The 22,780-nt window shown below is 42.7% G+C and overlaps 2 protein-coding genes and 1 long non-coding RNA gene across 8 annotated transcripts in view; 1 reads left to right on the forward strand and 2 right to left on the reverse strand.

The window, feature by feature from the left end:
• LOC115201835 (zinc finger protein 19-like) overlaps positions 1-20,980 on the reverse strand; it is a 90,454-nt gene extending 69,474 nt beyond the window's left edge. Inside the window, exons 1-4 of one of the 6 annotated variants that reach the window (XM_029765691.1) lie at positions 20,892-20,980; positions 18,004-18,099; positions 17,624-17,706; positions 13,227-13,351 (exon numbers count right to left, since the gene is read on the reverse strand). In XM_029765691.1, the coding sequence (XP_029621551.1) occupies positions 13,227-13,351; positions 17,624-17,693 (195 nt within the window). In that variant the 5' untranslated portion in view covers positions 17,694-17,706; positions 18,004-18,099; positions 20,892-20,980. Of the gene's footprint in view, positions 1-11,731; positions 13,036-13,226; positions 13,352-13,539; positions 14,234-17,623; positions 18,100-20,891 lie in introns of those variants that run through there. The other 5 variants (XM_029765690.1, XM_029765687.1, XM_029765692.1 and 2 more) reach the window with 5 other exon arrangements.
• Positions 1,100-1,877, forward strand: LOC115201962 (uncharacterized). The gene is made up of 2 exons (XR_003879864.1): positions 1,100-1,258; positions 1,354-1,877. It is a non-coding gene; the product is annotated as an uncharacterized LOC115201962 (long non-coding RNA).
• Positions 18,982-22,400, reverse strand: LOC115201885 (uncharacterized). The gene is made up of 3 exons (XM_029765767.1): positions 21,907-22,400; positions 21,254-21,384; positions 18,982-21,053 (listed from the first exon to the last, which is right to left on the reverse strand). Exons 1-3 carry the CDS (start codon positions 22,163-22,165, stop codon positions 20,118-20,120), a joined length of 1,326 nt encoding a protein of 441 aa, XP_029621627.1. The 5' UTR covers positions 22,166-22,400; the 3' UTR covers positions 18,982-20,117.
• Positions 22,401-22,780: the final 380 nt, after the last annotated feature.

Here is a 22,780-nt window from a genome sequence, read left to right on the forward strand (position 1 = left end):
TCCTGACATGACCCTCCAGCATGACAATGCCACCAGCCATACCGCTCATTCTGTGCGTGATTTCCTGCAAGACAGGAATGTCAGTGTTCTGCCATGGCCAGCGAAGAGCCCAGATCTCAATCCTATTGAGCACATCTGGGACCTGTTGGATCAGAGGGTAAGGGCTAGTTTGCTGTAAATAAACGCAGTTGACAGTGAGAGAATGTTTCTTTTTTTGTTTATGCATGGGAAACAGTGTTTAAAACCCTTCACAATGAAGATCTGTGAAGTTATTTGGATTTTTACGAATTATCTTTGAAAGACCGGGTCCTGAAAAAGGGACATTTCTTTTTTTGCTGAGTTTATTATATTCTTGCCAGGACATCACCACCGTTCAGTGTGAAAAACGTTTGCACAAGGAATTGTCTCCTTGTTCCCATAACCTGAAATATCCCTACACCGCAAATGGATATGTAAGTATACATTACAACTGATAAAGGGCATCTGTGTTTAATTCCTCTGGTATGGTATTGGAGCAAATGGGACTTGGTTATTTGTTTTTTCTTTCAAGATTAGTAACCATGTTAATTTTCTTAAGGAACATTATTACGACCCTAATAGTGGAGAAGGGTACCTCTGGTATAGAATCAAAACCGTCGAGGAATTTGGCTTCAGAGAAACTGCCCACTCAATTATACTCTGGAGGCCCAACTGCTGAGAGAGAGTCCAGTCCATCCACTTTGGCTACCCTGAGTGAAGACCAGTGCAGAGAGGCCATTTCTCTTATGAAACATTCTTCTGATGAAGAAACAGTCAAACAGAAGATGAAATTGACCTTTGAGTACAGGAAGATGTCCCACGAACGAGTAAATGCTCCACCATCGAACCGAATTTCCACGCTTTCCAGATATAAGACTTAAAATTTTAAGTTGTATAAATTGTGTTTAATCACTAAATGCCAATTCAGGTTGGCCAGTAATAGTAGTTCAATTAATGTGTAGGCTGGTGATTTACTCAAACTGTGTTAGGTTAAAGTGGAATGTTTTGTGAGAAAGAAATTGACTTTGTCTTATTTGTTTCAGATTGAACAGGATTTTGTGCTGCTGTTTGGAGAGGGAACATCAGCCCAAGTTTTTGCAGAGGTGGCCAACTACATTCAAGCAAAAGATCCTCATGCTAAGCAAGACCCTAAGCAAGGCCACTCAGGGAGCTGAACTTCAGGAGCTGATCCAGATGGCAGAATCTGCAGTTGATGAGGAAGCTGACACAAATGCTGAAGGTTAGATGATGATCGTTTATATTTCAAATGACTCTGAAATGTTAATGTCACTGATGATGGAATTTACCATTTTAAATTAGGATCTTTTTGTTTAGGATGGGACGGTGATCTTTCCTCCATCCTTCTCCTGCTCCATTTGATTCCTCCTTCATCACAAAGCCGCAAAACACCAGGCAAGATGTCTGAATCCCAAACTGAACAGCATCTTGTGATATTCCAAAAGGTTATTCTTGGACAGTGCTGCAGCCGTTATTATGAACTAATGATGGTGTTCGTTTTTATCGTCTTCAGGCAGGAACCAGTATCCAGGAGCACCTTGATGCGATTGACCAGAGCCGCCAACCATATCTTCTTGCAGTCGGGACCATGAAGAGCAGCATCAATTCTTACTTCATCATCCTGGACAAGCGAGCCTGCAAGTCAACGAGCACTCTTGGTGCTTTCGATTAGCTTTTCAAGACTCACTTTGTTTTTGGTACTGCTTACAATACAATGCTGCGCAACATGTACACCTTCATAAACAGGCAACTGTGTAAAATTAATCACTTACCTTTGATGATCTTCATATGGTTACACTCACAAGTCTCCCAGTTACCCAATAAATGTTTGTTTTGTTCGATCAAGTCCCTCTTTATATCCAAAAACCTCAGTTTTGTTAGCGTGTTTTGTTCAGTAATCCACTGCCTCAAACAACATCCGGTGAAATTGCAGAGCGTGAAACTCAAAACAGAAATTCTCATAATAAACATACATAAAAGATAAATGTTATACACCATCTTAAAGATAAACTTCTTGTTAATGCAACCGCTGTGTCAGATTTCAAAAGGCTTTACGGCAAAAGCAAACCATGCGATTATCTGAGAACAGCGCCCAGCAGACAAACCATTACAAACAGTTAGCAGCCAAGAAGAGGAGTAACAAAAGTCAGAAATAGCAATAAAATGTATCACTTACCTTTGATGATCTTCATATGGTAGCACTCCTAAGACTCCATGTTACACAATAAATGTTTGTTTTGTTCGATAATGTCCCTCTTTATATCCAAAAGCCTCTGTTTTGTTTGTGCGTTTTGTTCAGTAATCTATTGGAACAAAGCGCGGTCACAGCATGCAGACGAAAAATCAAAAAGTACTATAAAGGTTCGTAGAAACATGTCAAACGATGTTTATAATCAATCCTCGGGTTGTTTTTGTCATAAATAATCGATCATATTTCAACCGGACAATATCTTCGTCAATAGAAAAGGAGAAACAAGAAAGGCACACTCCCGGTCACGCGCTGGACTCATGCCTGGAAATTTCCACTGTCCTCTCATTGAAAGTGGTATTTCTCCCTCATTTTTCAGAGTAAAAGCCTGAAACAATGCCTAAAGACTGGCCACATGTAGTGGAAGCCTTAGGGATTGTGAACTGCGTCATAAGTCTTTGTATGGTGGATAAAGGCACTTCTTGGATGGATTTTCCTCAGGTTTTCGCCTGCCATATCAGTTCTGTTATACTCACAGACATTATTTTAACAGTTTTGTAAACTTCAGTGTTTTCTATCAAAATCTACCAATTACATGCATATCCTAGCTTCTGGACCTGAGTAGCAGGCAGTTTACTTTGGGCACGCTTTTCATCCAAAATTCCGAATGCTGCCCCCTACCCTAGTGAGGTTAAACTAAAATGTGGTCAAGCAAATTGTTGTTGGGTATTTGGTAAATTTTCAGGCTTTAGGAAGCATTTGAACAGGGCACATTCCGGAGACTGGTGGTTAAACGCTAACTCGGACGCTAATACAGCCGTTGATAATCAGGCAAGTAATGGTGATTTTCCTTCAAATTCTAGTTGTAACCAGGTTGTACCATTATCTAACAAGAACACACTTGATGTGTGTGAGTCTGCTATTGCACAACTGCAGTCTGCAGGTGTAGGTCAGACAACTGTAAATAGTTTTGTATCTTCCATGGAAGGAGGAGTTCAGGAGATAGTGTCGAGCTAAAGCGACCGCTTATGTATATCTTCAAAAGACAAACTGTCAGAAAAATCCAACATTCTTTTCAGGATATTGAAAATCCTTTCACATTGTTGAATTCGGTATCAAAATAAAGTGCCTATTTCATACAAAAATGGGGAACAGTTCAATCAGTTGACAATGTCCTTGGTGTTAGATTTGACAATAGAAGAAACAACACTACTGGAACTTATGATCAAACAGTCATAACTGATACATTTTCTTACGTTCCAATTCTCAAGACATTGCAATTTTCAATTTTGTAGAACCCAAACACAAGTGGCATGTTTAACTCGGGGCACAATTTTAAATATGGAGTTTACTTTGATTTGGAAGATGGCCTAAAATATATATGAGACATCCTCTCTTTTCTAACAAGAAAAATGCATTGCAAATTCAACTATTTTGATGACTTTGAGACTGCTAATCCATTGCAATCAAAAAAGGGTATTCACAATTTGGGAGGTATATACACTTTACTTTGACAAATTTTACCCCAAATTTTTGTTCAATTTTGGTAAATATTCACTTAAGTGCACTCTTCCATATCCAGGACCTTAACTTATGGATTTGAATCCATTCATGAGCCAATAGTAAGCGATTTGAAAGTGCTTGAGACTGAGGGTATTGAAGTTCCCTTCTTCAGTGGTTGTATACATGGCAGTATTGTCCAAGTAACTGGAGATAATCTTGGTATACATTGCCTGTTTGGCTTTGTGGAATCCTTTAGTGCTCCTTATTGTTGCCGTTTTTGCCGCAATGAGAAAGTGGATTTTCAAACATTGTTCTCTGAGGATTACCAAAGACTGACTTTACTGACTTATTGAACTCCGCAGTACTTCAATACTACAGACAATTTTTTGCTGATATAATGCATGACATTTTAGAAGGAGTTGCACAATGAGGTAAAACTTGTTACACTATACACAAGCCAACTTTGTGACTGCTAAAGATGTGTACGGTAGAGTTCATTCATTTAACTATGGCTACACAGAGAGGAGGAATCATCCACCTGCACTCAAATTGGATGATGGGAGCAATGATTTGGGTCTAAATGCTATTCAGTCTTGGTGTCTCCGTAATTTGCCATTGATATTTGGTGATCTGGTACAGAAAGATGATAAATACTGGCAGCTGCTTCTGTTACTACTCCAAATTGTAAATATTGTGTTTTCTCCTATACTAACAGAGGGCATTACTATCTGGGCGGCAGGTAGCCTAGTGGTTAGAGCATTGGACTAGTAACCGAAAGGTTGCAAGATTGAATCCCCGAGCTGACAAGGTAAAACTGTCGTTCTGCCCCTGAACAAGACTGGCCCACTGTTCCTAGGCTGCCATTGAAAATAAGAATTTGTTCTTAACTGACTTGCCTCGTTAAATAAAAGGTTAAAATAAATAATAATCTGAAGCGCTTAATTGCTGAACATCATAGGCTTTTCAAGTATTTGTTTCCTGATAGAAATCTGTTACCGAAACACCACTTCATGACACATTATCCTCGTTGTATAAGGAATATTGGGCCCATTCTTCACTCATGGTGTATGCGCTTCGAGGCAAAACATAATTTCTTTAAAAAGAAACTGAAGAGTTTGAAGAATGTCACTATTACCTTAGCCAAGAAACACAAATTCCATGGCATATAATTGGGAAACGTTCAGCCAGGATAGACTAGCAATAGGTCAAGTAGGTCCAGGAAAGATGTCAAGGCTCAATGACCTGAAAGAAGGCAATGAGATTGCCTCCAAGTTGAATGTCTCAGTGCACACAAATGTTGTCAGGTAAATGGGTAAAGCACCATGGTACAGAATATCGTCTTGATTTGGTCATATGTGGTGAAGTAGTCATTGAAATGGCAGTATTTTACAAAATGAAGGCTATTGTTCTGAAAGAGAAATGTTTTTTGTGTGGGTCAGCTCTTGAAACCTTAAGTTTTGATGATCATTTGCATGCATTTAAAGTTGTTTTGAAGCAAAGTCCACCATGCAAGGTATAATGTAAATGACATGTACTGTGTACCACAGACCTTTTGATTTGCTCATGTCATATGGAGCAAGGGATTTTTTTGACTATATTGTCCTCTACTGTCACTTGATAACAGTTTAAGCCAGGGCTGTTACTTATGGTTAGGTTGTGAGAAACATTTGTTTTTAATGTAAATGTCAGCATTTTCCAACAAACCTATTGATTTGCTCATGTCATATGGAGCAAGGGATTCGTTTCACTACATTCTACTGTCACTTGATGACAGTTTAAGCCAGGGCTGAGACTTATGGGTCGGTCATAAAACATATTTGAATGTTGAAACCGCTTTGCTTGAGTTTGTGAAATTCTAAGTGCTTTTACAAAATATGATTTACATGGGAAGAGTAAATAAATTAAACACTGAATAGAGTAAACACATTTTTACTCTAATAGGAGTCACCCTAGATCAACACTAGTGAGTGTCACTATAACAGTGTTGATTACCTTAGTGTTACATTATATCAACACCGGCCAGTGTAGTGCTGGGTTAACTTTTTGCACTCCAGTGTTAAATCAACACTAGAAAATGTAACACTGTACTTTTTACTGTGTAGAGTGGGACCATATGTACTCGCTGACAGTGTTAAATCAACACTAACCGGCCAATCCTTCATGACTGGAATACCGACATAATCTGCCCGAGGATCCCAACAGGCCCCTCAGGCGCGACGTCCCCTGAAGGCCCATTCTGCTAACCAAGGCCTGCTAGCTATCTATAGCATATTGGACTGTTAGCTGATCCATCGGCCAGTTTCTTGGACCACTATACCCATTTTGCCAATTGGACTTGGACCCCTCTGCTACTTGGAACCCTACTAATTCCAAGACTGGTCTATTGACGTCACCGCACGAGGAGGCAAAAACAGACTTTCCCCCATTGCAACGTCTCTCTAAGGCTCTTATGCTAGCTTGCGAGCCCCGGCCTGCTAACTGCTAGCTTGCTAGCCCCGGCCTGCTAACTGTCAGAATCGCCGTGTCCCTAGCCAGCCCAACCACTCACTGGACCCATAAGATCACTTGGCTACGCAGGCCTCTCCCTAATTACTGTCCTGGTTAGTGATTATTGTCTTATTTCACTGTAGAGCCTCTAGCCCTGCTCAATATGCCTTAACCAACCATGTTGTTCCACCTCCCACATATGAAATGACATCACCTGGTTTAAATGACTATATCTCTCTCATCATTAATCAATGCCTAGGTTTACCTCCAATGTACTCTCTTCCTACCATACCTTTGTCTGTACATTATGCCTTGAATCTATGCTATCGTGCCCAGAAACCTGCTCCCTTTACTCTCTGTTCCAAACGTGCTAGACGGCCAGTTCTTATAGCCTTTAGCCGTACCCTTATCCTACCTCTCCTCTGTTCCTCTGGTGATGTAGAGTTTAATCCAGGACCTGCAGTGCCTAGCCCCACTCCTACTCCCAAGGTGCTCTCATTTGTTGACTTCTGTAACCGTAAAAGCCTTGGTTTCATGCATGTTAACATTAGAAGCCTACTCCCTAAGTTTGCTTTACTCACTGCTATAGCATGTCTTAGCCATGTCTGAATCCTGGCTTAGGAAAACCACCAAAAACCCTGAAATTTCCATCCCTAACTATAACATTTTCTGTCAAGACAGAACTGCCAAAGGGGGCGGTGTTGCAATCTACTGCAGAGATAGTCTGCAGAGTTCTGTCTTACTATCCAGGTATGTACCAAAATAATTCTAGCTTCTACTTCTTTTTTTTACCCTCTTTTTCTCCCCAATTTTTCGTGGTATCCAATTGTCAGTAGTTACTGTCTTGTCTCATCGCTACAACTCCCGCACAGACTCGGGAGAGGCGAAGGTCGAGAGCCACGCGTCCTCCGAAACACAACACAACCAAGCCGCACTGCTTCTTAACACAGTACGCATCCAACCTGGAAGCCAACCACACCAATGTGTCGGAGGAAACACCGTACACCTAGCGACCTGGTCAGCGTGCACTGGGCCCAGCCCACCACAGGAGTCGCTAGTGCGCGATGAAACAAGGATATCCCTGCCGGCCAAACCCTCCCTAACCCGGACGACGCTAGGCCAATTGTGCGCCGCCCCGTGGGCCTCAGAGCTTGGGCACGAACCCAGAGTCTCTGGTGGCATAGCTAACACTGTGATGCAGTGCCTTAGACCACTGCGCCACCCAGGAGTCCCTTCGAGCTTCTACTTCTAAAAATTCACCTTTCCAGAAACAAGTCTCTCACCATTGCCGCTTGCTATAGACCACCCTCTGCCCTGGACACCATATGTGAATTGATTGCCCCCCCATCTATCTTCTGAGCTCGTGCTGCTAGGTGACCTAAACTGGGACATGCTTAACACCCCGGCCATCCTACAATCTAAGCTTGATGCCCTCAATCTCACACAAATAATCAATGAACCTATCAGGTACAACCCCAAATCCGTTAACACGGGCACCCTCATAGATATCATCCTAACTAACTCGCCCTCCAAATACACCTCTGCTGTTTTCAACCAAGATCTCAGCGATCACTGCCCCTCATCACTGTCAAACGCTCCCTAAAACACTGCAGCGAATAGGCCTTTCTAATCAACCTGGCCAGGGTATCCTGGAATGACATTGACCTCATCCCATCAGTAGAGGATGCCTGGCTATTCTTTGCAAGTGCCTTCCTCACCATCTTAAATAAGTATGCTCCATTCAAAAAATCTTGAACTAGGAATAGATATAGCCCTTGGTTCACTCCAGACCTGTCTGCCCTTGACCAGCACAAAAACATCCTGTGGCGTTCTGCATTAGCATCGAATAGCCCCCGTGATATGCAACTTTTCAGGGAAGTTAGGAACCAATATACACAGGCAGTTAAGAAAGCTAAGGCTAGCTTTTTCAAACAGAAATTTGCATCCTGTAGTACAAACTCAAAAAAGTTCTGGGACACTGTAAAGTCCATGGAGAATAAGACCTCCTCCCAGCTGCCCACTGCACTGAGGATAGGAAACACTGTCACTTCCGATAAATCCACAATAATTGAGAATTTCAATAAGCATTTTTCTACGGCTGGCCATGCTTTCCACCTGGCTACCCCGGTCAACAGCCCTGCGCTCCCCACAGCAACACGCCCAAACCTCCCCCACTTTTCCTTCACCCAAATCCAGATAGCTGATGTTCTGAAAGAGCTGCAAAATCTGGACCCCTACAAATCAGCCGGTCTAGACAATCTGGACCCTCTCTTTCTAAAATTATCTGCCGAAATTATTGCAACCCCTATTACTAGCTTGTTCAACCCCTCTTTCGTATGTCTGAGATTCCCATAGATTGGAAAGCTGCCGCAGTCATCCCCCTCTTCAAAAGGGGAGACACTCTAGACCTATATCTATTCTACCCTGCCTTTCTAAGGTCTTTGAAAGCCAAGCTAACAAACAGATTACCGACCATTTCGAATCTCACCGTACCTTCTCCGCTATGCAATCTGGTTTCAGAGCTGGTGATGGGTGCACCTCAGCCACGCTCAAGGTCCTAAACGATATCATAACCGCCATCGATAAGAGACATTACTGTGCAGCGGTATTCGACGACCTAGCTAAGGCTTTCGACTCTGTCAATCACAACATTCTTATTGGCAGACTCAACAGCCTTGGTTTCTCAAATGATTGCCTCGCTTGGTTCACCAACTACTCCTCCGATAGAGTTCAGTGTGTCAAATCGAAGGGCCTGTTGTCCGTACCTCTGGCAGTCTCTATGGGGGTGCCACAGGGTTCAATTATCAGGCCGACTCTCTTCTCTGTATACATCAATGATGTCGCTCTCGCTGCTGGTGATTCTTTGATCCACCTCTACGCAGACGACACTATTCTGTATACCTCTGGCCCTTCGTTGGACACTGTGTTAACTAACCTCCAGATGAGCTTGAAGGCCATACAACTCTCCTTCCGTGGCCTCCAACTGCTCTTAAATGCAAGTAAAACTAAATGCATGCTCTTCAACCGATCGCTGCCTGCACCTGCCCGCCCGTCCAGCATCACTACTCTGGACGGTTCTGACTTAGAATATGTGGACAACTACAAATACCTAGGTGTCTGGATAGACTGTAAACTCTCCTTCCAGACTCACATTAAACATCTCCAATCCTGCTGCCAACATAGACTCAAATCTCTTGCCACTTTAGTACATTTAATAAAAAGGTATCACTAATCACTTTAAATAACGGCACTTTAATAATGTCTACATATCCTACATTACTCATCTCATATGTATATACTGTATTCTATTCCATCTACTGCATCTTGCCTATGCCGCACGGCCATCGCTCATCCATATATTTATATGTACATATTCTTATTCATCCCTTTACATTTGTGTGTATAAGGTAGTCGTTGTGAATTTGTTAGATTACTTGTTAGATATTACTGCACTGTTGGAAATAGAAGCACAACCATTTCGCTACACTCGCATTAACATCTGCTAACCATGTGTATGTGACCAATAACATTTTATTTGGATGTTCTCTTGATAAGTGTGTTATTGGACCATTTTCTTGTCCTGCTAAGCATTCAAAATATAACGAGTACTTTTGAGTGTCAGGGGAAATGTATGGAGTAAAAAGTACATAATTTTCTTTAGGAATGTAGTGAAGTAAATCTGGTCAAATATAAGTAGTAAAGTACAGATACCCCAACATAAAAAGTATTACTTTAAAGTATTTTTATATAACTACTTTATACCCCTTTGTTTGCAAGTATTGATCCAAAGTGTTTACCCATCCCCACTACGTTTGAGTCCTATACTGTAGTTACAGAAGGAATTCATTGTTGTTAAAACTTTGTCAGCTATGATAAGTCAAGTCAGAAAATCCTGACAAAACTATTTTGACGTGTACAGTAGGTGTTTGTTAGTGTGTGGGTATATTTAGTAAGTGTATATTGGTTATCAAGCGTTGTCAGGTATATGTAGAATAGGGTGGGGTCAGATGTATACTAAAGAGTCTCAATGAAAGTCTTAAAATGAAAAGTCCAACTGTGTTTATTAAACGAACAAGTTTTAAATAAACCACATGAAAACCACACATGCCCATCTCAACTAAAGACTTGCATAAACATAATATTTTTTTCTTTCTGAATGCAGTTTAAATAGTTGAATGGAAGTAATGAAACAGGCACTTGTGAACATCATATAGTCTACACAGTACAAACACAATATGTAACAGACTTTAGGCTTATACACCGAGTGTACACACATTAGGAACAGCTGTCCTTTCCGTGACATAGCTAGTGTTTTCGTGAACTTGTCCAGTAATTTTTTTGTCGACATTTAGAACGTTAGCACAGAAAATAAATGCGACAATTGCCTGCTAGGGTGCGTCTTCATTGACACAAGATAGATAAATGGAAACACCTGGCCGTAATTATGTCACACCTTAAAAAAATATATATATATATTATTCAAAAAATAAAAAAATAAAAAATAAATAAATAAATAAAAATCGCATAAACCTATAGTGTCAAATAAAAATGTAGTGGTTGACATGTTTCCATTACCCATTTAGGCAAATTGCACATTCATAAATTGGCGACAGCCTGTATGCCCTCCCACCTATCAGTTTCATGTCTCATGTAGTCTACGAAAGCCCCCATGGATAGAATGCAATAATTGACTCATATTTTCCATATACTAATAGCTCTCAAGTGCTAATGTATCGCCATGGTCTGTGCCATGGTGAAACGTGCACTCCTGTCCATCTGAAACCGTTGGATGGTGAAACTTGCAGCCAACCAGAAAAGCAAGTTGAAACAATTCAGGCGTTCTTGAAATTCAGGACAATCCTTGTTCTGCAAAGAAACATTTTTACAGTTGAAATTTTTTTCTTTTGCAAGCAGCTGGCATTTAGAATTAAATGTGGAGTGGAGCTTTATTGTTACACGGTGACATCACGTGCCCTGCGTACCTTCAAAATGATTCTGCAATTTATTTCGAAAAACAGTTTACGTCCTAATTTGTCACAAAGAAAATTAGACAGAAAAAAAATCCACCCGTCGAATGGATAAAAATGTTGTCAATCTCTAGAAAATGTCTGCTATATCTGCCGTTTCCATTATACATGACGCAATTATTTTAAATCCATTTCAAATCAGTGTAGGTGAAGGTGAGAAGACAGGTTAAATAAGGATTTTTAAGCCTTGAGACATAAATTGTGTATGTGTGTCATTCAGAGGGAGACCAGGCAAGACAAAATATTTAAGTGCCTTTGAATGGGGTATGGTAGTAGGTGCCAGGCGCATCTGTTTGAAAACCCAGCAGCATTGTCAAGAACTGCAATGCTGCTGGGTTTTTCTCACTCAACAGTTTACATGTGTATCAAGAATGTTCCACCACCCAAAGGACATCCAGCCAACCCGACACAACTGTGAGAAGCACTGGAGTCAACATGGGCCAGCATCCCTGTGGACCGCTTTTGACACATTGTAGAGTCCATGCCCTGAAGAACTGGGGTTGTTCTGAGGGCAAAAGGGGCCTTTATGCTGGTGTATCCTGAGGTTGCTCCTCTCTGAGAACCTCTTTCCACAGTGCGTAAAGGTGAACAGCCTCTATCCCGTGTGGACCTTCAGGTGCATCTTCAGCTGGTGGAAGAACCTCTTCTCACACTGGGGGCAGCTGTAGGGTTCTCCCCTGTGTGGACCTTCTGGTGCCTCTTCAGGTTGAACGAGTGGGAGAAACTGGCCCGGCACAGGAGGCAGCCAAACGGTTTCTCCCCTGTGTGGACCTTCTGGTGTCTCTTCAGGTCACTAGCCTGGGCAAAGCACATGTGACACTTGGTACAGCTGAAGGGTTTCACCCCTGTGTGGACCCTCTGGTGGATCTCCACCTTCTGGGGGCTGCTGAAGCCTTTGTTACAGAACATGCAGAGGAAACGTTTTTCTTTACTATTGCCTGATGTGGCTCCCCCTCCCTGAGCCTGGGCTCTAGCCCTGTCGTTTGAGTTCAATACCTGATTGAAAAGGACACGGCTGTCTGAGTCGGATTGCCTCATCAACGTGGACACTGGGTCGCAATCCCTGAACATGTGTAAAGGGGAGTGGGTCGCAACATTTGGATTTGTCTCTAAGCTTTCGTTGCAATCTAAGAAATCGCTGCCCTGTGAGTGTCTGTCTCCTAGGTGATTATCTGCATTCCATGTGGGAGGAACGTCACCCTCCACTTTCACAGTCACTTCATCTACGACCAGACCTTCCTCTTTCTTATCTAGGCACCCTTCAGAGTATACACCACTACTGTACCGGTTCCAGTCCCCTCTAGACAGATCAGTGTGTGTTTCTAAACCCAAGGGCATGTTGCCAGAGTCCATCTCTGTAGTGTAAGAACAAGACGGATCACTGCCAGTCTCTAACGCGTCACCTGAGTCCCGATGGGAATGAACAGTCCTCGGGCTCAGGTTACCGTAAAGTAAATACTCTGAGCCAGGAGCAGGAGGACAGCCCAGTCTCCCCAACCCCAGTCTCTCTGGGTCTGACCTGTGGTCAGGTACTGCATGTAAAAGCCTTTGTGTTACAGTTAAAGTCTCCGTCTCTGACTTGAGGATGGCGTTTGGCATTCCACTGACCTCCGTAATGCTGTGTCGGGTCCTGGGCTGAGGTGCAGCGGCGATGGATAGGTCCTCCATGGCTACAGGGGGCGCCACTCCAGACGTCGCTCCAGTCTGAATGTCTCTGCTGTGTTGTGGGTCATCTGCTTCAGTCCTCTCCTGCTTGACCAGAGACGATCCTCCAGGACCTGCATCCTCTGCAGACTAACACAAGAAGAGAGGAGGTTACTACCAGTACATGCGTTTAATTGGATAACAATGTAGTAAGGAAGTCTCACAAGCTCCTCTATGGCAGATAAATGAGGATGTTGCATGTAAGGAAGTGAAAAGCTGAGGGGAGTCTTTCTGAAATAAAACTGGACGCATTTGATGTACTGGAATACTATTACATTAACCTCTATCACAATAACATGCTGGGTTGAAGTTCCACTCCCCTCATCAACAGTGATTGGTTGGTCATCTCTCCATGTATTGTGTCCTGCTGGCTTCACAAAGCTCCTGTGGCCTCCAGTGAGATGTCCTTCACCAGAGAGTGATTGGGGAAAAAGAGGTGGTTAGGTTAGCTACTGTCAATGCTCAATTGTACACTATTGACACTGTCTGTTAGGTAACACTTCTCAGAACTTATTGAAAGATAGCTAAGTTGTAATCAGGGGAATTACTGCATACTATCCAAACATGCGCAGAGGGGAACGGGGCAAAATGTACCTCTTGCCATTCCTCTGTATCGGTCGAGGACCTTGTCACTACTGACGAGGACGCGTTCTCTGATTGTCCTCTCTGCGCGCTCCCGTGCCACCTTCAATTCTAGTAGCTGTAGTTTCCTCCGCAATCCCCTGTTTTCATTTTGGCTTTGAGAAATTTCCAAACGAAACACTGCATAGTCGTCGTCTACGAGTTTACAGATCTCTGCCACGGCTGCATTCGCTAGCACCTCCATAATGGAGGCCATTTGAGTGTGAAAAACCATAGCCATTGTTGTTAGCTAGCTAACGTTAGAAGCTATCTAGCGTTGCCTAAATAACGTACTATCTATCAACCAAGTCCTGTGTTAATAAATGTCTAAATAACAAAAAGACAATCGTGAAAATTGTTCTTGGTCACTGTTTACTTCCCATCCACACCGACGAAAAATGATTTCATTGGCGGGCGTCTTGGGGCGTGATTACATGAAAAAACAGTGCGTGCTGCTATTTGAACTACGGTAATGCTAATCACATTACAAATTGGACTAATTGCACAGCCATTGTGTCTCCACCACAGAAATACTCATAAATAGAAATCAACAACAAATCACGACCTTTTATGCGCAGTATCTTTGAATCTGAGAAGACTTGCTTAGAAAGAACAGTGTGTTAGCTAGAATATAACAATTATATAATGACTATTCCATCTAGGCTTACATATCCACAGTAACGTAAATATTCAACTGCCTAGGTTTACTGTCTCTCTAAAATCAGGTATTTACAATCCTGTTTCAAATGACAAGTTAACAAAGGGTTAATGAGGGGTATGTGGTTAATTACCCTCTTAAACAGACATTAAAATGCTGTACACTCTGACACAATTTGTGGAGACCAGTCATTCTGGAATATCAAGTACAGGTGCACTTTAGTTCATGTTTAATATTTGCCCCCAGTCATCACAAGACCTGAAGCCTTCAGGCCCTTTACTGTAAACAGCTTGAGGTCAAGGACTGTTTGTAAAGGTCCCATACCACAGATGATAGATAAGCGTTTGAGCAGAAACAGTTATGTCCTCCAGCGATTAAAAAAAAAAAACCATTTCCTGTTGAAAAACGATGTTCCAAGTATAAATACAATAAAGTACACACACACTAAAGGGTAAAACATATGTTTTGAGCAAAATAGTGTTTTTCAGACAACTGCTAAATAGTTGGCCTAATGGTCAAATGTGAAGTCATTAGCCTCCCCTTTCCTTGAGGAGCAATAGAGAACAAAAGAGGCAAGGCCACTTATTGAGATGTGCCTTTTGTTAAGTAAATCGGGTGTTAAATGAGGTAAAATGGAGACTGGAGGAGGATTTTAAGAGGGACTTGATTTGAGCATGTTTTGGTCAGTTAGTGCATTGATGAACACAGTGACATGATGACATACATCAGTATAAATACAGCCAACTTTAAGTGTTTGACTTGTGTGGCTGAGTAAGTTAATTATTGAGTGGCAATGTTTGCTACGGCCATGTGTATGGGATTATAATGATGACAAGTATGTGAGTTTGCATTTTGAATTTCGTGGTTGCAAGTACAATTTGCAAATGTGTAATTTAATTTCGCAAGCATGTCTCATGTCTCAAACTTGTAACGTTTACATTTGTAAATTTGAATACATTCAATAAGATTTGTAAGCATTATTTATTTTCAGAATGATTACAAATCAAGATAGAACGGCCAAAGGGGGCGGTGTTGCAATCTACTGCAGAGATAGCCTGCAGAGTTCTGTCCTACTATCCAGGTCTGTTGCCAAACAATTTGAACTTCTACTTTTAAAAATCCACCTCTCTAAAAACAAGTCTCTCACCGTTGCCGCCTGCTATAGACCACCCTCTGCCCCCAGCTGTGCTCTGGACACCATGTGTGAACTGATTGCCCCCCATCTATCTTCAAAGCTTGTGCTGCCAGGTGACCTAAACTGGGACATGCTTAACACCCCAGCCATCCTACAATCTAAGCTTGATGCCCTCAATCTCACACAAATGATCAATGAACCTACCAGGTACCACCCCAAAGCCGTAAACACGGGCACCCTCATAGATATCATCCTAACCAACTTGCCCTCTAAATATAACTCTGCTGTTTTCAACCAAGATCTCAGCGATCACTGCCTCATTGCCTGCATCCGTAATGGGTCAGCGGTCAAACAACCTCCACTCATCACTGTCAAACGCTCCCTGAAACACTTCAGCGAGCAGGCCTTTCTAATCGACCTGGCCCGGGTATCCTGGAAGGATATTGACCTCATCCCGTCAGTAGAGGATGCCTGTTTATTTTTTTTAAATGCCTTCCTCACCATCTTAAATAAGCATGCCCCATTCAAGTAATTTAGAACCAGGAACAGATATAGCCCTTGGTTCTCTCCAGACCTGACTGCCCTTAACCAACATAAAAACATCCTGTGGCGCTCTGCATTAGCATTAAAAAGCTTCAATACCATACAACTCTCCTTCCATGGCCTCCAACTGCTCTTAAATGCAAGTAAAACTAAATGCATGCTCTTCAACCGATCACTGCCTGCACCTGCCCGCCCGTCCAGCATCACTACTCTGGACGGTTCTGACTTAGAATATGTGGACAACTACAAATACCTAGGTGTCTGGTTAGACTGTAAACTCTCCTTCCAGACTCACATCAAACATCTCCATTCCAAAGTTAAATCTAGGATTGGCTTCCTGTTTTGCAACAAAGCATCCTTCATTCATGCTGCCAAACATACCCTCGTAAAACTGACCATCCTACTCATCCTCGACTTCGGCGATGTCATTTACAAAATAGCTCCAATACCCTACTCAATAAATTGGATGCAGTCTATCACAGTGCCATCCGTTTTGTCACCAAAGCCCCATATACTACCCACCACTGCGACCTGTACGCTCTCGTTGGCTGGCCCTCGCTTCATACTCGTCGCCAAACCCACTGGCTCCAGGTCATCTACAAGACCCTGCTAGGTAAAGTCCCCCCTTATCTCAGCTCGCTGGTCACCATAGCAGCACCCACCTGTAGCACGCGCTCCAGCAGGTATATCTCACTGCTCACCCCCAAAGCCAATTCCTCCTTCGGCCCGGATGGTGACATATGCTTAAAGCTGCCTGACTGAATACAGGGGCCTTCAGCGGTACCTTCCCTTTGATTACAGCAAGAGTCTCCTTATGTCTCGTAGCCATTTAACATGTACTGTATGTAACCACTCAAATTTTTACAAACTTATACGAATACAAGAACAGACTTATATTCACTTGCCTCTGGCTGCATTTACAGGCAGCCCAATTCTGGTATTTTTTCCACTAATTGGTGTTTTGACCAATCCCAGATCTTTTCACATTGGATCTTTTTCAGCACTGATCTGATTGTTCAAAAGACCAATTGGTGAAGAAGAAAAAATGTCAGACTTGGGCTGCCTGTCTAAACACAGCCTATTTGTCCTATTCTTCAGGCTTGACTGCGATATATATTTTAGTTGGCACACCTGTGTGATATCTTTTATACATGAATAATAATGTATTCACCCTGGATGAGATTTGCATTGATTTTTAGACCTCTTTGAATCAGAAGTGCCAAGTGCTATCTTGATGGAGAAAGTTAGTAAAAATGAGGAGACCAGGCTAAAACAGTTATGGTTTTGTAACCTATTAAAAAAGGAACACGAGTGGTTTATACAAAACTTGATTGCATTTGGTGGTCATCCCTCCCCCAAATTTGACAATTTTAAAGCCTTGATAGTTGCATCCGTCCTCAGGGAAATTTCTGCTGATAACTGACTGCATGGTGGTAGGTTTTTTGATGTGCTGCTCTAGAGTTCCATGGCCCAGCAGACTCCCCTGGGGATGGGGGATGGACATGTTAGTTTTTATAAAAGTCTGGGAGATTTTTTAGAGGGAGGCGAGTGCATGACCCCTAAGCCCTCACGCCTGACCTCCCATTGGCCCAGGGCCTCTGGCAAAACCCTCTAACCAGTCTCTCTGACAGGGAGTTACTCCAGGAGTTGACAGGTTTATGGTGCATAGGGTATCTATCTATCTCTCCGTGTGTGTGTGTGTGCGCGCATGTATAACTTACTGACATGGAGTGCTCCATGTTCCTGCTGGTAGCAGGGAAATGGCGTGCCTTGGAGTATGGTTGTAGCCATCTCCACCAGGCTCCTGGAAATCATATGACAAACCTGCATAGATTAACAAAATGGTAACTGTATTTATGCAGTTGAAGTCATGGCAGCCATAGGTTCTTTACACAGGAGTGTACAGGTTTTTGTTCCAGCACTTCACTAATACCTCATTCAACTAAGTGTGGTCTAAATTTAACAAAATCTTATACACAGTTCAGTCACCTGGGCCAGAAATTGCCAACATCTGTATTATTGAATGAGCTTCCCAAGTTACAAGTTTAGCTACAATTCTGCATGATAGAGAAAAACATGGGTGGATCTATTTCTATCTAACCTTGTGAATAAACCCCCTAAACTAGATGATTATCCTGGTGGCTGGGAGGTTCCCAAGTTCTCGACATCTGTCTGGGTGTTAGGGATGTGCTTCAACCTGAGGAAAAGAGCAGAGAGGGGGAAGACATTAATCCCACTGCTTACATTTCAGTGCTGGTTCAAGTTGCTGAGAACCACAAGTACCTTTTATGTTTTTCAGTCACCAAATAATCAATGAACAGGCAGTGAAGTGAAGTAGTTTGACAAGTGTTCAAAGTCAGTAACAAGTCTTTAAAATATAGCTAGCATGTTGGCAAGTACCCGGCCAGCAATCTTCACCTGTTGACGGCAACAGCTTTCACAGGCTCATCATAAATGTACAAATAACCCAATTATGAAACATATTTTATTTAAACTGACATTATTTGTTGCATATAATGTCCAGGACATAACCTAGCCTGGTGGATCCAGCCTGATCCCCTTTGTACTATTCTATTTTACTTCATGTTTGATATCTGCAGTGAAGTAGAAAGGTGAACGAAGCAATCCGGTTGGTTCCACCAGGACCAGGCTATTTAGAACCACCATTGATAATGTAATCAGTACTCTGTGTGTGACCCACCAGTACCTTTTGAGGGGCCAGGAGCTGCTCTATGCTGCTATGCCCATCAATGGGGCTGTAGAAAAAAAACTCACCTCCAGCCTCACCTCTTGCCTGCTCACCAATGGTTGTCAATAGGGAGAACAAAATTAGGTAGGTTTAGTCTGACTTGTTCAAACTTCAACATAGTACCCGTTTGTGTGTCAGATATTATCTATCCTTGTAACGGCCAGTGGTAATAGAACAGTGACTATGTATTAGTTCATAGAAACATGTATGGAGGCAGCACATGGAGACTTGCAAGATGATGTGATGAAGTCCAGACTGACAGATGGGCTTGATACTGATGTCTCTGAATGGAGACCTGGCACTCGGCATTAACATTTTACTAGACACAACTTTTACTTGATTTTTTATTGAATTAAATGGTATCAGACAAGATGTGGAGGGAGAAACCCTGTGTATTCTGCACCAGGATCAGGGAACTCCTGTTGTGAACTGGACACCACACAGGAATGTATGGCCACTCGGACATGTTTGCTAAGGTATCCCCAATACCACCAGACAAAATGCAGATAGGCACAGTATTTGTATCGGCTGGGAACAACAAAAGATGAAAGGTTCAAATTGTTATATCAGCAGAACACTGCATTAGGTATTATGTGAAGTGGCAAGGACCACCACCAAAACTACCACTGCATCAAACCACACCCCCAAGCCAACTCACGTTTGGCTTCTGTCATGGCCATCAGCATTTCTTGAGGAGCAAGCCAAAAAACAAGGCCAAAAGCATCACACAATCTCAGTGCATACAGTTGATTTTATTAAAACACTATGTATGGAAAAATACATGTAAAAAATGTGTACCAATCGATTGTCGAAAGAACAGACGACTCTCGGTCGACTAACATTTTTTTTAGTCGGGGACAGTCAAACTTTAAACTGCAATCATTTTCTCATTAAAATTGTCTTGGGGAAAAAATGAAGTAGTTGAATGGAAGTAATATACATCATATAGCCTACACAATATGTAACAGACTTTTTAGGCAGAAATATGCCTTATATCACAAAATGTCTGGATGCAATATTCTACCCAAGAATATTGAACACTGAAATCTGTCACTCTTGTCATTCCAAATGCATCTGTGGATCTTTTCTGCTGACAATACTGAAAATGTATCTTTGTCTTTAATGCAGGGTTTGATCTAAATGTCAGAAGTTATTTAGTAAATGTTTTTTCTGCTGGTGTATCCTGAGGTAGCTCCTCTCTCTTCCCACATTGCGTAGAGGTGAACAAACAGCCTTTCCCCCGTGTGGACCTGAAGGTGCATCTTCAGGTAGTTCTGATGGGAAAATCTTTTCTTACACTTGGGGCAGCTTTAATATTTCTCCCCTGTGTGGACCCTCCGGTGCCTCTTCATGCTGGACGAGTGTGAGAAGCGCATATGACACTGGGTACAGCTGAAGGGTTTCTCCCCTGTGTGGACCCTCTGGTGCCTTTTCAGATTGCCAGCCTCAGAGAAACGCATGTGACACTAGGTACAGCTGAAGGGTTTCACCCCTGTGTGGACCCTCTGGTGGCTCTCCACCTTCTGGAGGCAGCTGAAGCCTTTGTTACAGAACATGCAGAGGAACCGTTTATCTTTACTATTGCCTAATGTTGCTCCCCCTCCCCTCCCCTTGGCCCTTTGGTCCTTTGAGTTCAATACCTGATCGAAAAGGACGCAGCCCTGTGAATCGGAAGGCCTCATCAACGTGGACACTGGGTCGCAATCCCTGAGTGTGTGTAAAGGGGAGTGGGTCGCGACATTTGGATTTGTCTCTAAGCTTTCCCTGTAATCTAAGAAATCTCTGTCTTGTGAGTGTCCTTCCCCTAAGTGAGTCTCGTCTGCATTCAAGGTCAGAGGAGACTCGCCCTCCACTTTCAATTCATCTATGACTATAACCTCCCCTTTCTTATCTAGGGATCCTTCAGAGTATACACTACTAGTGTAATGGTTCCAGTCCCCTCTTGACAGATCAGCCTGTGTGTCTAAACCCATGGGCATGTTGCCAGGGTCCATCTCTGTAGCGTAAGAACAAGACGGAACATCAACACCAGTGTCTAACATATCACCGTCTCCACAGGAATGAACCATCCTCTTGCTCTGGTGAAATACTGGTAAGTACTCTGAACCGGGAGAAGGACAGCCCAATGGCTCCAGCCAAAGTCTCTCTGGGTCTGATCCTGTGTGTAAGAGCCTGTGTGTTGCAGTTAATGTCTCCGTGTCTGTCTCTGACTTGAGGACGGCGTTCGGCATTCCACTGACCTCCGTGATGCTAGGTCGGGTCCTGGATGGCGCTGGGGCGGAGGTGGGGTCCTCTGTGGCTACAGGGGGCGCTCCAGTCTGGATGTCTCCGCTGTGCTGTGGCTTCTCTCCTTCAGTCCTCTCCTGCTTGACCCCAGGACCTGCAGCATCTGCATCTGCAGACTGACAAGAAGAGGAGGTTATTACCGGTTCATGAGTTGAATTGGATAACTATGTTGTAGGGAAGTCTCACAAGTTCCCCTATGGCAGATACATGAGGATGTAATCAAGTGAATAGATGAGGAGGAGCCTTTCTGAAATAAACCTGCCACATTTGATTTACAAAGTAATGGTAATATTTTATGCAACACTATTACACTAGCCTCTATCATGATAACATGCTGGGTTGAGGTTCCACTCCCCTCATCAACAGTGATTGGTTGGTCATCTCTCCATGTATTGTGTCCCACTGGCTTCACAAAGCTCTTGTGGCCTCCAGTGAGATGTCCTTCACCTGAGGGGAGGGGGGGGGGGGGGGGGAATAGGTGGTTAGGTTAGCTACTGGCAATGCTCAAATGGTATATTATACACCATTGACACTGTCTAGAAGGATGTAAGGTAACACTTTAAATAACTTTTTGATATTCTATTTATAGATCGATTGATATGTCCCATGCATATATAGCCTCGTTATTGTTATGTGCTACTATTTACTTTTTAACTGCATTGTTGGGAAAGGGCTCATAAGTAAGCAGTTCACAGTAAAGTCTACGCCTGTTGTATTCGGTGCATGTGACATGAGTTGATTTGATTTGCATCATTGTTTTCAATTAGTTAATCATAGGACATGCAGTACATCAAGAATCTGGTAAGAATATGATGGCTTTGTGCAAGACAGCTAAGTAATCAGGGGAACTATTTCATACAATACAAAAAACTGACGAAGTGTTTAACGGTTAAACACTTCGTCAGTTTTTGTATTGTATGAAATAGTTCCCCTGATTAAACTTTAACCCAATGTGGTTAAAAACTGTACCTCTTGCGATTCCTCTGTATCGGTCGAGGATCTTGACACTACTGGGACGACTGACGAGGACGCGCTCCCGTGCCACCTTCAGTTCCAGTAGCTGTAGTTTCCTGCGCAATCCCCTGTTTTCTTTCTGGCTTTGAGTTATTTCCAGACGAAACACTGCATAGTCGTCGTCTACGAGTTTACAGATCTCTGCCACAGCTGCATTCGCTAGAACCTCCATGACGGAGGCTATTTGAGTGTGAAAAACCACACAATTGGCCATTGTTAGTTAACGTTACCACCTAGTTAGATTTCATCTATCAACCAAGCCCTGTCTCCAACGCGAATTAACGACTACCTGGGGTAAGTATGTGATGCTGTGCAGTTCAATTTGTCATATGCTGAATTGCATGGTGTTAATAAATATATAAATAACAACAAAAACTCTAACGTAAAAATGTCTTGGTCAACGCTTACTTTCATTTACTACTTCTTCTATGGTATATTCACTATCACACAATTTAGTGTGCATGTCGCCACCTACTGTGCGGGATGGAAACAGGACATATTCATACAAACAACCCCCCCCAAAAAAAATCGAACTACTTTTCTGTTAAAAATTAAACAGATCTGATCCCTACACAGGCTCAAGATGATCAGTAGTCCAAACTACATTACTGCCGCAGCCACAATGTCCAGTTTCTTTGACACTTGAGCCATACAGTTTATAACTGGCAATGAACGCCACAAAAGCCACCTTTTTAACACAGGGTATATTTTGACTGGCTGCAATATCCATATCTTCGGCGGGCGTCACTTGTTTTCTCACCTCTTTAAGTCGCATAGGAAGTTTGATTGACCTGTAACTTTTGACACCTCAATCTCCTTCACCCTTACA

This window comes from Salmo trutta, chromosome 11 (genome assembly GCF_901001165.1).
Source record: "Salmo trutta chromosome 11, fSalTru1.1, whole genome shotgun sequence".
NCBI classification, from domain to species: Eukaryota; Metazoa; Chordata; class Actinopteri; order Salmoniformes; family Salmonidae; genus Salmo; species Salmo trutta.

Bases quoted from the DNA above. Each gene is read 5' to 3' on its own strand.
- LOC115201885 (XM_029765767.1), bottom strand. From the start codon at position 22,165: ATGGCCAATTGTGTGGTTTTTCACACTCAAATAGCCTCCGTCATGGAG. The intron at 21,385-21,906 runs GTACAGTTTTTA...CCCTCCCCTCAG, and splicing joins ATACAGAGGAATCGCAAGAG to GTGAAGGACATCTCACTGGA. The intron at 21,054-21,253 runs GCTAGTGTAATA...TCTTCTTGTCAG, and splicing joins AGCATGTTATCATGATAGAG to TCTGCAGATGCAGATGCTGC.